The sequence below is a fragment of the Orycteropus afer genome, unplaced genomic scaffold (assembly GCF_000298275.1).
Source record: "Orycteropus afer afer isolate SDZICR_OR568_19922 unplaced genomic scaffold, OryAfe1.0 scaffold00074, whole genome shotgun sequence".
NCBI lineage: Eukaryota > Metazoa > Chordata > Mammalia > Tubulidentata > Orycteropodidae > Orycteropus > Orycteropus afer.
Genome location: NW_006921661.1, coordinates 6,316,736 through 6,338,948, shown reverse-complemented (window position 1 = coordinate 6,338,948; position 22,213 = coordinate 6,316,736). Strand labels below are relative to the sequence as shown.

Genomic DNA, 22,213 nt, shown 5'->3' with positions numbered 1-22,213 from the left:
AGCTTACCACTGCACAGACTGTCTCTGTTCTCACTGTTTTCGTTCAGATGTTTCCAATAGTTGGTGTCTCATCCACTTCTGTGTACTTCCTTTCAAAGCTCAGGGCGTCAGGATTATCTTCTGTATCTCTGTCAATTGGCTTCTCTTTTCTTTGTTGAGGAGGGTCTATGTGGCTTGTCTGCCTATTCCTCCATCTTACCAGAAGTCCTAATTACTGCATCTTATCCATGTTCTCTTTATTATGTTTCTGAGGCTCCAGATACACATGTCAGACCATATTTCTCCATTACATAAATATCTATACCCTCTTTTATAATTATCATGCTTTTGTTGTTTTATGCCTAATTCTGGATATTTTATTCTCACCTACGTTTCAGTTCATTTACTGTTTCTTCAGCTGTCTATTCTTCTGCTAAGCCCATCAATTGTGTTTTAATTTCAACTTTTGTATTTTTCAATTTTAGAATTACTATTTTATTTTAAATCATAGTTTACTGTTTTCTGTTTAAGTTTGCCATATCACTAAGAGTTTTTATCTAAATATTAAATTTTCTTTGCCTTTGTTCTTTTTAGTTTGGGCATTTTTTTCCAATCTGGTCTTACAATTTACTAATTTGTTTTTCAGGTGTATCCTATTGTTACTTTCAGAAATTATATTTTTATTTCAATTATTGCATTTTCAAACTTAATATTACTGCTTGGATTTTTCCTGTTTCCTTGTTTGTGTTATGTGTTGGTAATGTCTTACCTCATCATTATAAATATATTGAGTAATCTCACTTTAATTCTTGGTCTTGCTTCTTAATACTTTTGCTGTTATTGAAATATTTAACCCAGTTATATTAGTTTTCTAAGGCTGCTGGAAAAAATTACCACAAATTTAGCAGCTTAAAACAACAGAAATGTATTTTCTCATAGTTCTGGACAACAGAAGCCTGAAATTAAGGTTTTATCAGGGCTGCAGTCCCTCCAAATATTCTATGAGATGATTTTTCCTTGCCTCTTCCACTTTCTGCTGGCTCCACATATTCCTTGATTTGTGGGTGCATAACTCCAATCTCTGCCTCCATCTTCACATGAGCTTTTCTTCTTCTGTCTATTATAAGGACATTTGTCATTGGATTTAAGGAGCTCTTGTGGTATGGTAGATAAGGCATTTGGCTGTGGTTCAAACCCACCAGCTGCTCCACTGAAGGAAGATGGGACAATCTACTTACATAAAGATTTACAGCCTCAGAAACCCAATATGGGTCTCTATGAGTTGGAATGGACTCAATGACAGTGAATTTGGTTTTTGTTTTGTTTTGGTTTTGCCATAAGATTTAGGGCCTCCTAGATAAACCACTGTGGATTGACACAGTGGCTACAACAATGAACTCAAGCATGGCAAGAATTGTGAGGGTGGCACAGGACCAGGCAGTGTTTCATTCTGTTGTACATAGTGTTGCTGTGAGTTGGAGCTGACTTGATGGCACTTAACAGGAGCAGATAAATCAAGATGATCTCATCTTGAGATCCTTAACCTAACTACATCTGTGATGAACATTTTTCCAAATGTCACATGCAAGGTTTCAGGGGTTAGGACATGGACTCCTCTTTTTGGGGTCACCATTCAACTCACTACACCAATATATCATTTTTTGAAAAATGATTGTACTCCTCAAATGTCTTACTGTTTTAGTCTATGGGCTTATTTTCTCTTGAGGTACTGATTCAGTTTATGTTGTTGTTAGGTGCCTTTGAGTCATCTCTGACTCATAGCAACCCTATGTCCAACAGAATGAAACACTGCCAGGTCCCGTGCCAGCTCCGCAATCCTGGCTATACTTGAGCCCATCATCACAGCCACTGTGTCAATACATCTAATTGAGGGCCTTCCCCTCTTTTGTCAACCCTACACCTTATCAAACTTGACATCCTTCTCCAGGGAATGGTCCCTTCTGATAGCATGACCAAAGTAGGTGAGACGAAGTCTGGCCATTCTTGCTTCCAAGGAGCATTCCAGCTGCACTTCGTCCATGACAGATTTGTTAATTCTTTTAGCAGTGCATGGTACTTTCAGCATTCTTCACCAACCCCACAACTCAAAAGCATCAACTCTTCTTTGGTCTTCCTTATTCATTGTCCAGCTCTCACGTGCATATGAGGCGATTGAAAATATCATAGCTTGTGTCAGGCACACCTTAGTCCTCAAGGAGACGTCTTTGCCCCTCAGCACTTGAAAGAGGTCCTTTGCAGCTGACTTACCAAGTGCTATACATCATCTGATGTCCTGACTGCTGCTTCCATTGGTGTCGATTGTAGAGTGAAGCAATGTGAAGTCTTTGACAACTTCATTCTTTTCTTCTTTTATCATGATGCTGCTTATAGGTCCAGTTGTGAGGGTTTTTGTTTTCTTTTTATTGAACTGTAATCCACACTGCAGACTGTCATCTTCAATCTTCATCAGTAAGTCCTTCCAGTCATCCTTGCCTTCAGCAAGCAACGTTGTGTCATCAGCATACCACAGGTTGTTAATGATTCTTCCTCCAATCTTGATGCCACGTTCTTCTTCATATAATCCAACTTCTCAGATTATTTGCTCAGCATATAGATTGAATAAGTGTGGTGAAAGATACAACCCTGACACACTCCCTTCTTGATTTTAAACCATGCATTGTCCCCTTGTTCTGTTCAAATGACAGCCTCCTTGTCTATGTATAGGTTGCCCATGAGTACAATTAAGTGTTCTGGAATTCCTATTCTTCCCAATGTTATCCACAGTATTTGTTATGATCCACACAATGAAATGATTTTGTATAGTCAAAGATTTTGCTTTGAGCCAAGATCCATCTGACATCAGCAATGATATCCCTTGTTCCATGTCCTCTTCTGAATCCAGTTTGTATTTCTGGAAGTTCTCTGTCAATGTACTGCTGCAACCATTTTTAAATTATCTTCAGTAAGATTTTACTTGCACATGATATTAATGATATTGTTCAATAATTTCCACATTCTGTGGGATCACTTTCTTTGAAATGGGTACAAATATGGATCTCTTCCAGTCAGTTGGCCAGGTAGCTGTCTGCCAAATCTTTTGGCATAACTGAGTGAGTGCCTCCAGCGGGGCATCCGTTTGTTGAAACATCTCAATGGATATTCTGTCAGTTCCTGGAGCCTTGTTCTTCACCAATTCCTTCAGTGCAGCTTCCGCTTCTTCCTTCAATATCATTAGTTCTTGATCATATGCCACCTCCTGAAATGAATGAAGATCTACCATTTCTTTTTGGTACAGTGACTCTGTATTCCTTCCATCTTCTTTTGATGCTTCCTGCATCATTCAATATATTGCCCATAGAATCTTTCAGTATTGCAACTCAAGGCTTAATTTTTTTCCTCAGTTCTTTCAGCTTGAGAAATACTGAGTGTGTTCTTCCCTTTTGGTTTTCTAACTCGAGGTCTTTGCATATTTCATTATAGTAATTGGCTTTGTCTGCTTGAGCTGCTTTTTGAAGTCTTCTGTTCAGCTCTTTTATCTTGTCATCTCTTCCATCTGCTTTAGCTACTCCCAATTCAAGGGGAAGTTTCAGAGTCCCTTCTGACATGCATTTTGGTCTTGTCTTCTTTTCTTGTCTTTTTAATGACCTCTTGCTTTCTTTATGGATGGTGTTCTTGATGTCATTCCACAATTCTTTTGGTTTTTGGTCTTTGATATTCAATGCATCAAATCTATTCTTTAGATGGTCTCTAAATTCAGGAGAGATATATTCAAGATCATATTTTGGATCTCATGGACTTGTTTTAATTGTCTTCAACTTCAAGTTAAACTTGCATATGAGCAGTTGATGGTCTGTCCCACAATCAGCTCCTGGCCTTGTTTTGGCTGAAGATATCGAGCTTTTCCATCACCTCCTGCCACAAATATAGTCATTCTGATTCCTGTGTACTCCATCTGGCAAAGTCTACATGTATAGCCATTGTTAGTGTTGTTGAAAAAAGGTGCTCGCAATGAATAAGTTGTTGGTCTTGCAAAATTCTATCATGCAATCTCCAGCATTATTTCTGTCACCAAGGCCAAATTTTCCAATCACCATTGATTCTTCTTTGTTTCCTACTTTTTGCATTCCAGTCACCAGTGATAATTAACACATCTTGATTGCATGTTCGGTAAATTTCAGACTGCAGAAGTTGAAAAAATCTTCAATTTCCTCATCTGTGACTTTGGTGGTTGGTGCATAAATTTGAATAATAGTAGTATTAACTGGTCTTCCTTGTAGGTGTTTGGATATTATCCTATCACTGACAGTATTGTACTTCAGGACAGATCTTGAAACATCCTTTGTGATGTTGAATGCCATGCCATTCCTCTTCAAATTGTCCTTCCCAGCATAGTAGATCATATGGTGGCTGATTCAAAATGGCCAAAACCAGTCCATTTCAGCTCACTAATGCCTGGGATATCAATCTTTATGCATTCCATTTTATTTTTGACAACTTCCAATTTTCCTAGATTCATACTTTGTACATTCCATATTCCAATCATTAATGGATGTTTGCAGCTGTTTCTCCTCAATTTGAGTCATGCGACATCACCAAATGGAGGTCTCGAAAGCTTTACTTTATCCATATCAGTAAGGTTGGTTCTACTGTGATGATGCAGCTCTTTCCCAGTCATATTTTGAGAGCCTTCTAACCTAAGGGGCTAGTCCTCTTGCACTGTATCGGACAATGTTTCCGGGCTATTCATAAAGTTGTGCAGTAATGTATCAGACAGTGTTTCTCTGCTATTCATAAGGTTTTTTTCTGGTCAATTCTTCGAGAAATGGATGGCCCCTTCCTTCTTCCTAGTCTGTCTTAGTCTGTAAACTGTGCTGAAACCTGTGCACCATGTGCAACCTGCTGGCATTTGAAACACCAGTATCATAGCCTCAAGCCACCACAGTACAGCAAACTGACAGACAAGTTTGTCTCCCTTAGCTGTTGGAAACCCCTCCACCACCCTCCCCTTACCTGGATCTCTGCCACTGCTCAGTCTGTTGTCCCCCTGGTTTCTTTTTCCTCTACTTTCCTGCCTCATGGGGGTGGAGCTTGGGTCCCTCCCCTTACCTGTATCCCTGCCACTGCTTGCTCTGTTGTCAGTAGTATCAGGCATACATACGAGGCAGAGCCAGACCCAAGCCACATAAGTCCAGTTAACTCAGGACAAGGAGAGTAGATGAACCCCAGGTTGGAAAATACCATAATCATTCATCCTTTATCCAAAAATAACTCCTCAGGAGGGTAAGTCATCATGCTTTGTTCTACAAGAAGAACTAGTTTAACTGCTAGGCCCTTTATCCTGTAATTACCTATCTCTATGGCCTTGGAAACAGCTCTGGTAGCATAGGGCGTAAGGCACTTGACTGCTAACCAGAAAGCTGGTGGTTCAAACCCACCAGCCACTCTTCGGAAGGAAGGTTGGGCAATCTACTTCTGTAGTGATACTGCCTTGGCAACCCAAGAGAGGGGTCACTATGAGTAGGGGCTGACTTGATGGCACATAACAACAACAACATGGTCTTGAAGTACACAGACAACTGCTCCAAGTTAGTCGTCTACATATCTGTTTCTTAACTCCTCAGAAGTGTTTCTGTACCACTCTGATTTTGCACCTGAGGTCACTTGGAATAGAGTTCTGAGTTACTGCTGGTGTAGGGAGCAGGTATCGTTTGTTCCAAGATAGTGGAGACAGAGAACCTGAAGCAGAACTCCAATAGTTTCCCTCGTATTTTGTTCTCCTACAACCCTTCAAGGTTGCCTCCTGCCCAAGGCCAATACTACCACCTTCCAATATAAGAGTTCCAAGTAGGTCCCTGCTATCCCAGGGATTCTTACCATTTTCTAAGCATCCTGGTGGTTTCCCTCTATGGCTTCTTCAGAGTTGAGGTTGTGGAATGAAGCCAGAATTTTTGCCAGTTCAATGACTGTGTCAAAGCCTCTTTATTTATTTTCAAAATGAAGTTTTTCTTAATTTTTACTATTAAAATTAAAAATTATAAACAGTCAAATTTTATTTTACATTTAATATAAGAAAAGGAACTGAAGTAAAACAGAAGAAACTAATGAACTTCAGATAAATGCATTTTCAGCTCAAAAGATACTAATTTCTAAAATAAGCATCAAGGTTAAGGAAAAAAATTATGAAAAACGCTAAGAGATTGGAGTCATTTATTATTTTCTCATTTTAATTTTAGATGTATTTGTTTTCTAGTGCTGCTTTAACAGACATGCTACAAATATGTGGTTTTAGCAAACAGGGATTTATTCTCCTACAGTTTAGGAGGCTAGAAATCTGAGTTCAAAGTGCTGGCTCTGGGGGTGGGCGAAGAACCCTGGACCTTCCCGTTTAGCTCTGCCTCCTGTTCTAGGCCCACTAGAGCTGGAGGCTTTTTCTGACTCATGCGGCTGCTGGCTGCTGAGGTTGATGAACCCGAGATCATCAAGTTAAATGATACAGTCCCGAGATTAGCAGACAGCACAGCAAGCCACTAGTTCAAGTCCAGGAATAATCCAAAGATTGGTAGGCAACATGGCAGGCCACTGAGATGAAGACTCGGTCAAGTGCAGGATCCAGATGTGCCAAAAGCTAGAGACCTTTCCCAAAGCTCTCCTTATATATTGGAAGCAGGTCATACCCAAAAGTCAGCTAATTAGCTGCTCACAGCAGATTTCCACCATGGAGTTGATTACAATTTCATCCAATCTCATCATGGGGAATAACTGCATCAGCTGCCCAGCCACTTAAAACCCTCAGCCAAGTTGACACACAACCTTAACTTCCACAGAAGATACTAACTTTATGCACTTGCTCTCATTTCCCTTCAGTCTTGTGAAAAATGAATAACTCGTAACACAATTAATAGATTGCTATGAAGGTTTTGTAGACAATTTACAATTGGGCAGCATATCATTTACTGAGTAAATGCTCTGATTAATTAGGATTCTTAAAGTGTTTATATACTAATTTTTCAGGACTTTGAACAGATTTTCTGATTGGTTGATAGTTATGTTAAAAAATAGTATATATTCAAATATTATTAAGGTTTAAGTAAAAGTTTTGCTAAAGAACTCTAAGACAATCACAAGATTATGAGTCATGGTTGCAAGACCTATAGTCTTGAAAACAAGATACGTTCATTAATTTTGATTGTTTTCTGAAAGAATAAATTTCAAGTGAAAGCTATGAATAACAAAACCAGCCTCTGGTTTTAGTGAGGCTGACCACCTAGAAACAATTATGTGGAACAAAATAATCTATGTCTAAATGTTATAGTTTAAAGCATAGCTGGTCGGGCAATCTACTTCCGTAGTGATACTGCCTCAGAAACCCAAGGAGGGCCCTCTATGAGTTGCATCTGACTGGACAGCACATAACAACAACAACAAAGATTATTTATTTATTTTAGTGCATATATTTAACAACATTGAACAAGATGACCTTTAGTGCCATGATTAAGAGAACTCTTCCTGTTTTCATAATGCAAAATTTGTAATTTTTTTTACAGTTCTCAAAAATGTTAGTTATATCACCAATTTTACTTTGTCCAAGTTTTATAACATTAATTTCTATTCTGTGTTATAATTTTCAGTGTTCTTTAGTCTTAGTTCTATATTTAAATCAATTATTTAGTGCTCACCATCTGTCCTTTTATCACTGCCTCTCCATTCCCGAATTATTTATTTTGACTAATTTTTTGGTTGCCTGGATTTCTTTATCCGGTAAGTTTTTCATTGAAGACTCATAGATGCTGTACTTCCTGAGTCCCCTAGTGTTTGAGAGTATCTGACTGTTGCCTTTATGCTTGAATGACAAATTGGTTAGGAAGAATACTTTTTTTCACCACTTCTTTTTCCCTTGGCACTTCAGAGACATTGTTACATCATGTTGTGATGTTGTATTATGCTATGGAGGAATACTGGGCTTACTTCTTCTTCTTGTTTTTGTTAGGTTCCATTGAGGTGGCTTCGACTCATAGTGACCCACTGTATAATAGAATGAAACACTATCTGGTTCTGCACCATCCTTAAAATACTTGCTAGGCTTGAGACCATCATTGCAGCCACTGTGTCAATTCATCTTATTGAGAGTATTTCCCTTTTTTGCTGACTTAACTGTCTACTTTACCAAGCATGATATTCTTCTCTGGAGAGTGGTGCCTTCTGACAACATGACCAAAGTAAGTGAGATGAAGTCTGGCCAGTCTTGCTTCTAAGGAACATTCTGGCCGCACTTCTTCCAGGACAGATTTGTTCATTCTTCTGGCAGTCCATGGTATTTTCAATATTCTTTGCCAACATCATAATTCAAAGGCATCAACTCTTCCTTGGTCTTATTCATTGTCCAGCTTTCACAAGCATACTAGGTGATTAAAAATACCCTGGCCTGGGTTAAGTGCACCTTAATCTTCAAAGTGACATCTTTGCTTCTAAACACTTTAAAAAGGGGTCTTTTGCAGCACATTTACCCAGTAAAATGCAATGTCTAATTTCTTGATTGATGCTTCCATGGATGTTGATTGTGGATCCAAGTAAAATGAAATCTTATACAACTTCAATCTTTTCTTCATTTATCATGATGTTACTTATTGGTACATTGTGAAGATTTTTGTTTTCTATATGTTGAGGTGTAATCACTACTGAAAACTGTAGTCTTTGATCTTCATCAGTAAGTGCTTCAAGTCACCCTCACTTTCAGCAAGAAAGGTTGTGTCATCTGCATATGGCAGATTGTTAATGAGTCTTCCTCCAATCCTGATGCCATATTCTTCTTCATATAGTCCAGCTTCTCAGATTATTTACTCAGCATACAGATTGAATAAGTATGGTGAAAGGATACAACCTTTACATACACCCTTCCTAGTTTTAAATGATGCAGTGTCCCCTTGTTCTGTTTGAATGACAGCTTCTTGGTCTATGTACAGGTTCCTCATGAGCACAATTAAATGTTCTGGAATTCCCATTCTTCACAGTGTTCTCCATTAATTAGTTATGATCTACACAGTTGAAGGGAGCTCTGGTAGCGTAGTGCCTAAGGCACTTGACTGCTAACCAGAAGGCTGGCGGTTCAAACCCACCAGCCACTCCTAGGAAGGAAGATGGGACAATCTACTTCCGTAGTGATACTGCCTCGGAAACCCAAGGAGGGCTCTCTATTAGTCGGGTCCGACTCAACAGCACATAACAACAACAACAACAACAACAACACAGTTGAATGCCTTTGCATAGTCAATAAAACACAGGTAAACATCTTTCTGGTATTCTTTGCTTTCAGCCAAAATCCATCTGGCATCAGCAATGATGTCCATTCTACATCCTCTTCTGAATCCAGCTTAAATTTCTGGATCTTTCCTGTCAATATATTGCACAACTATTTTTTAATTATCTTTCGCAAAATTTTACTTGTGTGTGGTATTAATGATATTGTTTGATAATTTCTGCATTCTATTGGATCACCTTTCTTTGTAACAGGAAAAATATGGATTTCTTTCAGTTGGTTGGCCAGGTAACTGCCTTCCAAATGAATTGGCATAAACAAGTGAGCACCGCTGTTGCTGCATCCGTTTGTTGTAACTTCTCAGTGGGTATTCCATCAATTGCTGGAGCCTTGTTTTTCACCAGTTCCTTCAGTGAAGCTTGGACTTCTTCCTTCAATATCATTGGTTCTTGATGATATGCTACCTCCTCAAATGGTTGAACATTGACCAATTTTGGTCCAATGACTCAGTGTATTTCTTCCTTTTTCTTTTGATACTCCCTGCTTTGTTCAATATTCTGCCCATGTTGTTGTTGTTGTTATGGGCCATGGAGTTGGACCTGACTCATAGCAACCCTTCCTTGGGTTTCTGAGGCAGTATCACTATGGAAGTAGATTGCCCAACCTTGCTACCAAGGAGTGGCTGCTGTGTTTGAACCGCCAGCCTTCTGGTTAGCAGTCAACTTCCTTAGGCACTATGCTACCAGAGCTCCTATTTTGCCCATAGAATCTTTCAATATTGCAATTCGAAGCTTCATTTTTTTTTTTTTTCAGTTCTTTCAGCTTTTGTTCTTTCTTTCTGTTTTTATAACTCCAGGTCTTTGTACGTCTCATTATAATACTTTACTTTGTCTTTTTTGAGTCACCCTTTGAAATCTGTTCAGCTCTTTTATTTAATCATTTCTCCCATTCACTTTAGCTACTCTCCATTCAACAGAAGCTTCAGAGATTCTTCTGACATCCATTTTGTTTTTCTCTTCCTCTCTTGTCTTTTTAATGACAATTCCCTTCTTCATGTATGATTTTCTTCTTTTTTTTTTTTTAAATTGTGCTTTGGGTGCAAATTTACAGAGCAGTATTTGTTTTACATTCAACAGTTCGTGTACATTTGGTTTCACTCCCCAATTACCATCCCCAATCCTGACCCACTCTCCTCCTCTCCCTTCCCATTGACCGCACTCCCCAATCCCTGTGCCCTTCTTAGTTATGCACTCCTATCTGCCCAGCTTTTCCTCTGTGTGAATGTTGCCCCTCTGGTGTCCCATGGCCGATTGCTCTAAGGGGTGTATCTCTGTAGAGCAGATGGGTGCATAGCCCTGGGTTGGGTGTTCTGCATATAAATCTTATTGTTGGGCTGAGAGCCAGCCATTGAGAGTGAGTTTTATCCCAGGCTCGAAGTGTATTCCAGGGCCATAGTCTTGGGCATCCCACCACACTCCAGCCAACCAGTAATTCTGGTCATTATTTTGTTTTTTAATTTTGTTCCATGTTTTTCCTCCCACTTTATCCAGGATTTCCAGTTTTGATCCTTTCCCAGGTGGTTGGCATTAGTAGCCAGAAACCACCTAGTTCTTCTTGTCTTGAAGTCCTTCGTATCCTAGGGTTGATTGTTTCCAAATACCCTTGGTTTTCTTTGCTTTCAACAAAAGCACAACTCTTCTGGTCTTCTGTCACTGGTGTTCAATGTATCAAATCTATTCTTCAGATGGTCTCTAATTCAGGTGGGATATAATCAAGGTCATATTTTGGCTTTCATGGACTTGTTTTAATTGTCTTCAGCTTCAACTTGAACTTGCATATGAGCAAATTGATGGTCTGTCCCACAGTCAGCTCCTGGCCTTGTTTTCACTGATGATATTGAGCTTCTCCATCACCTCTTTCTACAGATGTTGTTGATTTGATTTTTGTGTATTCCATGTGGTGAGGTCCATGTGTATAGTTGCCGTTTATGTTGTTGGAAAAAGATATTTGTAATGAATAAGTCATTGGTCTTGGAAAATTCTATCATGCTATCTCTGGCTTCATTAGTATCACCAAGACCATAATTTCCAGCTACTGATGGTTCTTGTTTCCAACTTTTGTATTCCAATCACCAGTTATTATCAATACATTTTGATTGCATGTTTGGTCAATTTCAGACTGCAGAAGTTGGTTGTTGTTGTTGTTGTTAAGTGTCGTTGAGTCGGACCCGACTCATAGTGACCCCTCCTTGGGTTGCTGAGGCAGTATCACTATGGAAGTAGATTGCCCAACCTTCCTTTTGAGGAGTGGCTGGTGAGTTTGAACTGCCAGCCTTCTGGTTAGCAGTCAAGTGCCTTAGGCACAATGCTACCAGAGCTCCTGCAGAAGTTGGTACAGATCTTCAATTTCTTCATCTTTGGCTTTAGTGGTTGGTGCATAAATTTGAATAATAGTGATATTAACTGGTCTTCCTTGTAGGTTTATAGATATTATCTTACAGATCCTGAAATTTTTTTTTTTTTGACAGTGAATGCAATGCCATTCCTCTTCAATCTGTCATTCCCAGCACAGTAGACCATACAATTGTCTGATTCAAAATGGCCAAGATAAGTTCATTTCAGTTCACTAATGCTTATATATATCTTTAGGCAGCCCATTTCACTTGGATAACTTCCAATTGCCTAGATTCATACTCTGTACATTCAATGTTCTGATTATTAATGGATGTTTGCAGGTGTTTCTTCTCATTTTGAGTTGTGCCACATCAGCAAATGAAAGTCTGAAAAGTTTTACTCCATTCACATCATTAAGGTTGACTCTACTTTGAGGAAGCAGCTCTTCCCCAATCATATTTAGAGTGCCTTCCAACCTGAAGGGCTCATCTTCCAACACTATATCAGACAATGTTTCACTGCTATTCATAAAGCTTTCAGTATTATATCATACAGTGTTTCACTACTATTCATAAGATTTTCAGTAGCCAATTTTTTTCAGAAGTGGACTGCCCCATCCTTCTTCCCAGTCTGTCTTAGTCTGGAAGCTCCACTGAAACCTCTCCACCATGGGTGGCCCTGTTGGTATTTGAAATGTCAGTGGCATAGCTTCCAGCCTCACAGCAACATGCAAGCCACCACTGTAGGACGAACTGACAGATGAGTGGTGGGGACAATATATCTGGAATAAAGTCTGTGAATAAGCTCCAGTTTTTTCAATTTAGATTCTTGGGAAACTCATCCTCTCTGTCTTTGGGCATCAGTATAGCCATATATACAATATTGAATCTGATGAGAGGATTGTTCAGAGAGGAGGAGGGAATTAATGTTGAATGGTTACCATGTGCCAAAGGCTATATTATTTATTCAGGCAATACTGTGTGCCAAGCCCTATGAACAGGACTGGATATAAATAGGTGTCCTTGTATGTCTTAGAGTCTAATGAAGGATACAAGCAAGTAAAAAGGTAATTATAATTCAGTGTGATAAAGGGCTAAGGTTGGAAATCTCTATACTAGCTAGAAACCATTGAAAAAAATTTATAGCATTACAATTAGAAAATACAAAAACAAATGCTTTTTACAATAGTAATATGATTAAGTTTATACTACTAAAGATGACTAAGATATTTATTGGACATAATTAAACTTGAATAAAAGACATAAAAGAAAATTGAATAAACGGGGAGTTATATCAAATAAGTAAGTGTAAGGGGTGGCATAATGAAATTCCTAACAAAATTACAGCCAGACTTTTGAGGGACCTTACAAAGTTATTCTAAATTTTAAATGGAAGACTAAAGACAAAAAGGAAAAGCTAAATCAACTTTCAAAAATATAAAAGGTAGAAAGAGACTTACTTTATTATATAGATATAAATACATATTACTGAAGTATAATGATCAAAATAGTAAGGTACTGACATAACAATAGACAAATTGATAAAAGAACCAAATAGGTCAGCAGTAGACAGGCACCTGGTATATGAACTTTACATTATAAAGATGTCACTGGAAAACAGTGAGGGAAGAACAGTTTTTTAAAAAATGGATTTTAAAAAAGTGGCTTCCAATGTGAAGCAAAAAAGCTGATTCTATACCTTATACTTTAAACAAGGGTGAACTTCACAAGGATCCAAGAGATAAATGTAAAAGTTAAAACTATGAAGCAAATGTAAGTATTGGGGAATATCTTTGTGATATAGGAATGAAGAAAGGCTAAAAGCCCACAAATCACAAGGTAAAACATGTGGTAGATTTGACTACATCAAAATTAAGAATTTCTGCTTAATGAAAGAAAGATTACAACTTAGAAAAGATCATTGTAATATTTAAAGTGACCAGGAGCAAACATATAGAAATACTGTAAAGCAATAAAATAAGAGAGAAAACCCAAAGAAACAAGCAAAGATTTTCAAGAAGCAGTTCACAAAAGGGGAAATGCTACTTGGTAACTGATATTAAAGAGGCATTTAGGACAGGAACAGATACATGCAGCTCATGTTCATCGCAGCACTATTTACAATGGCAAAAAGATGGAAACAACCTACGTGCGGATGACCAAACTATGGTACATACACATACTGGAATGCTATGCAGCACTAAAGAATAATGTAGAGTCTGCAAAACACCTCATAATATGGATGAACTTGAAGGACATTATGCTGAGTGAAATAAGTCAATCACAGAAGGACAAATATAGTATTAGTTTATTGTTGTGGAGGATCAAGGAAAGGTTTAGATATGGAAGGAAACTTTCTTTGCTGGTTGCCAAGGGGGGGGGCGCGAGGGAACACTGCAAGAAAAAAAAATGCATTGACCCATGTCACTTTAGTTTTGTGTATTTCACTGTACATAAATTATATTTCAATAAAATGCATTAAATTAATTAATTAAAAAGTAAAAAAAAAAGAGAGAGACGTTTATATTCATTAGTAATCAGAGAGTTGCAAATTAAACAGAATGAAGTACCTCCTTAGCCTGATAAGGATGGTAAAAAATTGAAAGTTCGGATAATTCTAAATGTTGGTGAGGATGTGGGAAGCCATTATGCAAAATAATCTCAAAGTAGTTAGCTAAATAATGTTTATGCATAGTCTATGACTAATCTTTACATGCTTGTGAAAGCTGGACAATGAATAGGGAAGACCAAAGAAAAGCTAATGCATTTGAATTATGGTGCTGGTGAAGACTTGAATATACAGTTGTAACCCATCCACACCCACCCACAGGCTTTGAATCTTTGGATTCAACCAATTGCAGATCAAAAATGTTCAGTGGGGGTTGGGGGAGCCAATTAGTGGTCAGAACAATCCCTCTAAGGCTAAGAGGGAGCATAAATTGCTATTTATATAGTATTAATATTGTATTAGGCATTTAAAGTAATTTAAAGATGACTGAAAGTATGCAAGAGGATGTGCATGGTTACCTGGAAATTCTGCACAATTTTATATGAGACTTGAGCATCCGTGGATTTTGGTATTCCTAGGAAAGGAGCTCTGGTGGTGTAGTGCCAAATGCATTTGACAGCTAGCCAGAAGGTTGGCAGTTCAAACCCACCAGCACTGCATGGAAGGAAGACTGGGCAATCTACTTTCATAGAGATTTACTGCCTCGGAAACCCAAAGTGGGTCAATACGAATTGGACTTGAGTCAATGCAATTTTTTTTTTTTTTTTTTTTTTTTTTTGAGGGGTCCTGGAACCAGTCCCCCGAGGATACTGAGGGACGACTGTACCATAGACTGACAAAAATGAAGATATATTTTGGAAGAAGTACAGCCAGAATGCATCCCTAGAGGATGGCAAGACTTTGTGTTACGTACTTTGGACATGTGATAAGGAGGGAGCAGTCCTTGGAGAAGGACATCATGCTTAGTAAGGAAGAGGGTCAATGAAAAAAGGAAGACCCTTAATGAGATGGATTGACACATTGGCTGCAGCAATAACATAGCAATGATTGTGAGGATGGTGCCGGACCAGGGAGTGTTTTGTTCTGTTGTACATAGGTTACTATGAGTCGGAACTGACACTATGACACCTAACAAAAACAACATGACAAATCTATTTTACTCCTTTGTATATATTCCAGGGAAAATCCTCAATGGGTTCATGAAGGAATAGGCACAAGGTCCTTCATCAAGATATTGTGCTAGAAAGAAATTGGAGGCAATTTAAATGTCCTCTAACAGGAGAACAGAAAAATAAAATGTGATGAAATCCCACTATGGAAATTTAAGTTATCAGTTGAAACAAGTGAAACTAGATGTACAAACACAATTATAGTTAGATTAAAACAACAACAAAAAAGAATTGCATGAACAAAGTAAGAAATAAAATACGACATGTAACATAATCCTTTTACTTAAATTAAAAAAAGCACACAAAAAATGCTATATATTTTTCATAAGGGTACACTTATATTTACGGATATACATTCAACACATTAGAATGAGTGCTAAAGTGGGGGAGGGTACTGGCATGGGAACTGGGGGACTAGGAAGAAAAAGAAAAATAAATAAAACAAGCAAGGAGCTTGGACAGACTAATAAATATAATGTGTTCTGACCTCTCTTTGAAGGTCCAAGAAAAAGGTACTATGGGGGCACATTTCAGGTTGAGGCCAGGGCAGGTCCCCGGAAGAAGGGGGGGCCTCAAACTTAAGTAGGTGAAATGGAGAAGAAGGAAGAATGCATCAGGAATGAGAACAGTGAATTCTTGGTGAGAAAGAGAACTTGGTTCGTTTGAGAAACTGAAAGTTCAGAACTGCCATGAGGGAGGCAATGGCAAGACTTGAGACCAAAGAGATAGCTTGGCCCAGGTTAAGTTATGTTAAGGACAGTGATATGACCAGATTCAAATGTCAGAAAGCCCAAGTCCACTATGGCCACTTTATGAAAAATGGATTGGAGAGTGGACACACAGGCAGAAAGACCAGTCTCATCCAGGAGAGAGAAGGTAATGACATCTACAGCATGGGGAAGTAGGAATGGAAAGGAGCAGATGCTTTCCAAAGATATTTAAGAGAAGAAATTAACCAATCTTACTCAATCTTCACAACAAATACTTGAAAGATTTTACAGATAGAGAAACTGAGGTTCACACAGGAGAAATGACCCCTCTAAGTGTTCCAGGAGCTTTGATGGTGTAATGGTTAAGGCATTTGGCTGATAACCAAAAGGTCAGTGGTCTGAACCCACTGGCCACTCCATAGAAGAAAGATGGGGTGGTCTGCTTTTGTAAAGGTTTACAGCCTTGAAAACCCAATGGGAGTCACTATGAATTGGATTTGACTCAACAGCAGTGACCTTTGTTTGGTTTGGAAGTATACCAGGCTTCAAAATTCCTGGTCTCCCATTTTTCCTTTTAAGGCTGCTCCACTTGCAGCCACAGATTTTTAGGTGTGGCTGTTAAATCACAGAAGCTCTCATGGCCCACTGGTTAAGGCATTTTGCTACTAACCAAAAGGTAGGAGTTTGAACCCAACAGCTGCTCCATGGGGGAAAGATGAGGCAGTCTGCTTACATAAAGATTTATAGTTCTACTCTGTCCTTCAGAGTCCCTATGAGTCAGCATCAACTAGTTGGTTTTAGTTAACCCATAGATTGAACTCTTTACTTCTTCCTCTGGGTGGGCAACTGACAAAAGGGTGGCCAACCCTCAGCTACTCAGTGAGCTATGATCTATGATCTGAACCAGTCTTATGATTTTTTTTTTTTAATTAAGAAATACTGAGGAACTGTACCAATTAGCAGGTGAGGCTTCAGATGAAAAACATTATTATTGTTGTTATTATTTCATTCTATTTATGATCAGGGCTTCAAACCAGTTCTTCCTGGTTTAGTCATGGCCAATAAAGTGAAACCAGAATGGACCAGAATTTGCAAAATGTGATGCCTGGAACGATAACTGAAACAGGAAAATTAACACCCTGCTAGAAACTTAGCTTCCCTCTTAGAAAACAAGGGAGGCATGCATGTTGCATAGCAGCCAGATCTCTTGCCTGGCAGAGTAGAAAACAGTGGTACCTGCTCAGACATGGCAGCCAACCGTGCCACTTTGATTGTGTGTCACTCTCCACAGTCCTGGCAATAATCCAATATCCCGAATCAGGCTCCTGGGAGGTCTTACTAGCATCTTCCTAGTCTCTGATTCCAAGGTTTCAACCTGTAATTTTTCCTATATCAGAAAAAAAACAAACCAAAAAAAAAAACAAAACCCAAACCCACTGCCTTCAAGTTGATTCTAACTCAAATTTACCCTATAGGACAGAACAGAACTGTCTCACAGGGTTTCCAAGGATGTAAATTTTTACAGATCTATGGCTATTGAGTTCAAACTTTTGGACTTTTGGTTGGCAGCCAACCTTAACCACTGTGCCACCAGAGCTCCTTGGTATCATTCCAGAACCCACATTTTGCAATTTCTGATCTGTCCTGTTTTCACTTTGTTGCCCATGATTGAGCTGGTTTGAATCATTTTGAAGCCCTGATTACGATAAGGGTTTAGGAGGACCAGAATATGTAAGAGATTGGAAAATAGGAGTGAGGGGTGAACTAGCCTGAGATTCCATGTCACTACAATTCACTCTTCATGTGATTAATCCACTGTTCCACCTAGAAGGGTAACTGAAGATGAGAGGATATCCTGAGGCTGATCCAGGGATATGGCAAACTGAAGCCCTGAAACTGAAATGGATACCAGAAGTGTGGTTGCACAAAACAGAGCTTCATTAGTAACATGGTGTGCTTTTGGAGTTGTTTATTTGGTGGTAATGGGATAGAGAGTACAGAAAAATTCCACTCCATATTCTTAGGTTAAATTCTAACAGCTCATGGAAATCCAGGGCAGGGCAACTTAATAAGTTATCTACTTTAGACCTTAAGGATTGTGGTCCCACTGAGAGCTAGACTTTTATTTCAAGGGATTGAGGAATAGAAATACTGTAGAATAAATGAGATTTAGATGGAAGAACATGAGTTCCAATCTCAGAGACTTCCTTTAACTCTACTTCAAGAAGCCCTTTCTGACTGTAGCAAGATCTCTGGGATTGCTAAAAGCTGAGTCCAGCAACAAATAAGCTCTTTTGTTGAACTGTATCATTAATTGAATTCTCAGCTACATTGGGTTTTATACAATGGAAAGATGGTTTTGTGACTTGTGGGACCTATATAGCCCACCAGCATTTTCAGCCTCTCAGGTTTATTGGAAAGCTCCTATCCCAGTAGCAACACATGCTGCCACTTGGCAGAGACCTGCATAATTGTGTGAACCTGAAAGAATAAGCCTCATCCCACCTATTCTACCACCAAGTCCACTTGGGACATATGTATCCCATATAATTGTACCAAAATCCGTATTTTTTCTTGCTTTCAGCATGCCTTCTGTTACGAAAAGCATCATATCAACAACAACAACAACAACAACAAATCAATGCAGAAAATAATTCCGTCATGAAAGGGATAAAGTTAGTGCTTTTAGTTGGCAGTAACTGGGACCCTAGAAATTGGAATGGAAATATCTGTGAAGAGGCAGAGATGAAGATATACGTCACCTGGGTTCCTCCAAACACTTTTTACTGTTCTACATGTCCCTGGCTGGACAAACCTGACAGTACTTCAAGAGGAAACTTGCCATAGGGGAAGGGAGCTAGCAGCCTGGGCTTGTCACTAAGGTCAGAAATTTGAGAAATACCTAGGACTACTTTTTGAAAAAGAGTGTGGCCCTGTGAGCAGCACACTACTGATGAGGATGAGAAAACCATGATGTGGCTGAGAATTAAAAGAGCTGTAATGCTTTGGGCACCAGACAGGTTTGCTAAAGGACACCCTTTGCCTGAGCATAAGCTAAGGGAGGGTATACTGTTATGACTGTGTGAGGGTCTGGGGCAAAGAAAAATTCCTTGAGTGAGTAGTATTGAAATGTTGGCAAGGGGCAGTGAATTTTCAGTCAATAAGGACTGAGATGGTAGCACTTTCAGACTTTTCCTTGAGGGATGTTTCTAAGCTGCTGTTCCACCAAGCAAGCAGCAAAAATGGCAAGACAGACTCAATCCCATGTGTCAGCAATCCTGGAGATTTTCAAAAGTATTGAAAAGAGATCTAAGGGGAAAAGATGAATTTCTTGCTAATCAAATATTTGGAATTTCTGAGAATCAAAATTATTTTGAATGAATAGAAATGTAGCTACTTAGTTACCTGGATTTTCCACATTTCCTTCCATTGTTATTGGTGTCTGTGAGTAGATCAAGTTACACCTATGAATCAAGGTTACCCAGCATGCTTTGGGTCCTGGGGACATGCCATTTTGGTGATGGCTGCTTTGACATCCTTGTTCCTTAGGGTGTAGATGATTGGGTTGAGCACAGGTGTAAGAATAGCATATACCACATTGCCCATGATGTGGAAGTCAAGGGGCAGGTCAGCCCTGTAGGACACATAGGCTATGGCAATGGATGTGTAGTACGTACCGACAACCAGGAGGTGGGAGCTGCAAGTGGAGAAGGCTTTTGAGCGTCCTTCTCGGGAGTTGATGCGAAGCACTGAGGCCAGGATGCGGGCATAAGAGAGAAGCACCAGGAGAAGGGGAAGGAAAGACACTGCCATGGCGATGCAGAAGCCCATGAATGTCTGTGGGGTGGTATCAGAGCAGGAGGCCTGGACCACAGCCAGGTGGTCGCAAAAGCAGTGGTAGATGTGAGCAATGTTGTCAAAAGCCATCTGGGAGGTCTGTACAACGGCCAGGATGGGAAGGAGGAAGGCAGTGAACCAGGCACTGGCTGCCAGTGCAGCATTGGTCTGTGGGGTCATGTGAACAGGGTAGTGCAGTGGGTGGCAGATAGCCACAAAGCGGTCATAGGCCATGACCACTAGGATGAAGGCTTCTGAGCAGGAGAAACTGTGGAAAAGGTACATCTGCAGGAAGCAGGCTGGAAAGCTGAGGAAGCGATCCCCAAGTAGGAGCAGGGACAACATCTTGGGCACAGTGATTGTGGTGAAAAGGATGTCCAGGGTGGAGAGGTTAATTAGGAAGAAGTACATGGGCCTGTGGAGACTGGGCTCTGCCACCACGGCCACCAAGATCAGGGCATTACCCACTAGGATGAGCAGGTAGAGGAAGAAAAAGATAAAGAAGATAGGAAGGAAGAGGGATTTTGGCAGAGAGGGGATACCCATAAGGTAGAAGATAGGCAAGGAGTTTGCTGATCCATTACAAGTTATAGTCTCCATGGTGAAGTAAAGTAGGATGCCCAGGGATGGGTAGCAGGAGCATCTGGAAACCAGAACAACAGGAAGTTTGGAATGAAAATTATATAATGATTGCTGTATAATTAATGTAACCACAATTATTTATAACCAACTCTAGAGGATGGATGATGGGCTCCATCCTATCTCTGAATTCTTCATCCTATGTCAGAATTCCCTCTTTCCATTTTTCATCAAGTACGTGAAAAGTACCTTCAATATACAAAGTCATATGTTATATGCTGGATATACAATAGTGAAGCTGCACAAGACAGAGAAGGTCTCTATTCTCATGGAGCTGCAATTCTAGTCATTAAGAAATGAGTCATAATTATTTCATTGCAACTGTGAGAAGTACTGGAAAAGAACTTCTACTAGTACTCTTTTCCAAATTCCAAACCATCCTTTTGGGATGTCTTATCACTGGTTCCCAGTAACATACTAACTGCTCACCATAGTTATTAACCAAGAATGACTCTTTTCTCTCTTATTTTCTTGGTGCAGTGTCTCTGCCTGTCTCCTTCTAAGTTGAGTGCTCTCTATCCTGTCTTGGATGTGGGGTTCTTTATCATGTTACAGTGAAGGGAGTGACAGTAAGAATGCCCTTGGTAGGAAGTCATTCCTGATTGGGATCTAAATTGATAATGCATTCTTCCACAAACAGGTAACAACAGAGAACCCAAGATAGTCTTTGTGTAACTCCTCTGAATTTTCCTCCCTACTGGCTGCTTCATCTCAACAGATACTCCTGTTTAACCATTTTATGTCCACTAAAGGAGTCCTGGTGGCCCAATAGTTAAGTGCTCAGCTTCTAGCCAAAAGATCAACACTTCAAATCTAGTAGTCACTCCAAGGGAGAAAGATGTAGCAGTCTGCTTCCTTAAAGATTACTAATTTAACTCAGGTCTCTGTAAACTTTCACCCAAACCATTAAAAGAAAAAAAACAACAATCAAACATTATAGCCTTGGGAAAAACCCTTCAGAACATTTCTACTCTGTCCTATAGGGTTGCTATGAATTGGAATCAATAACAGTGGGTTTGGTTGGTTTTTGGACCCAGGATTCTTCCCCAGTACCAGGTCAGAAGGGGCCACAGTGCCACAGGAAGGCTTGGGAATCACAGTTGATAAAGGCAAGCTGGAGATCCTGCTCAAAGGCAGAAGAATCCCACCCCACAGGGATCATAAACGAATGCTTTCAACCCACAGACTGGGGGTTTTGAGCTGAGAGAAAGAACTGATTCACCCTCTACTACAGACTTGCCCTTCAGACTAAGTATCCAGTAGGCCAGTCCATTTTGCCATTTATAATTGCCAACGTTGCTTTGTTAATCCAATGATTCCATGAGCAGTTTCACCATGATTTTCCTGGAATTACCTATAATTTCCAACTCTTTTAACAAAACACTGCTGATATCATAAACCACTAAAGTGAAAACTGGAAAAACTTTTTTTTTTTTAATGTTCAAGCTCAATGAATTTTCCTCCCACAGGCCAGAGGCTGAGCACAGAAAGGATAGGTAGAGGCTTTCTCAAATTAACCAGCCAGTTAGCTGTGGAGCCAGGACCAGAACTCAGGTCTTTGATTCCCAGGACCAAGCTCTTTCTCCTGTATTACGTTCCCTGGCAAATCCAGAAGTTCAAGTTTCCAAAGGGGGAAATATTAGGATAAAGGTTTTCTTTCTTTTTTTTTTTTATTTTTATTGCTAAATTTAATATATATTTTTTTAATTTTTATTTTGATTTGGG

At 39.4% G+C, this 22,213-nt stretch overlaps 1 protein-coding gene across 1 annotated transcript; it reads right to left on the bottom strand.

Moving 5' to 3' along the window:
* Positions 1 to 19,489: 19,489 nt before the first annotated feature.
* LOC103197158 (olfactory receptor 2AT4-like) lies at positions 19,490 to 20,449 on the bottom strand. The gene has a single exon (XM_007941036.1). The coding sequence runs from the start codon at positions 20,447 to 20,449 to the stop codon at positions 19,490 to 19,492; it is 960 nt and encodes a 319-aa protein (XP_007939227.1).
* Between the last annotated feature and the right edge of the window lie 1,764 nt (positions 20,450 to 22,213).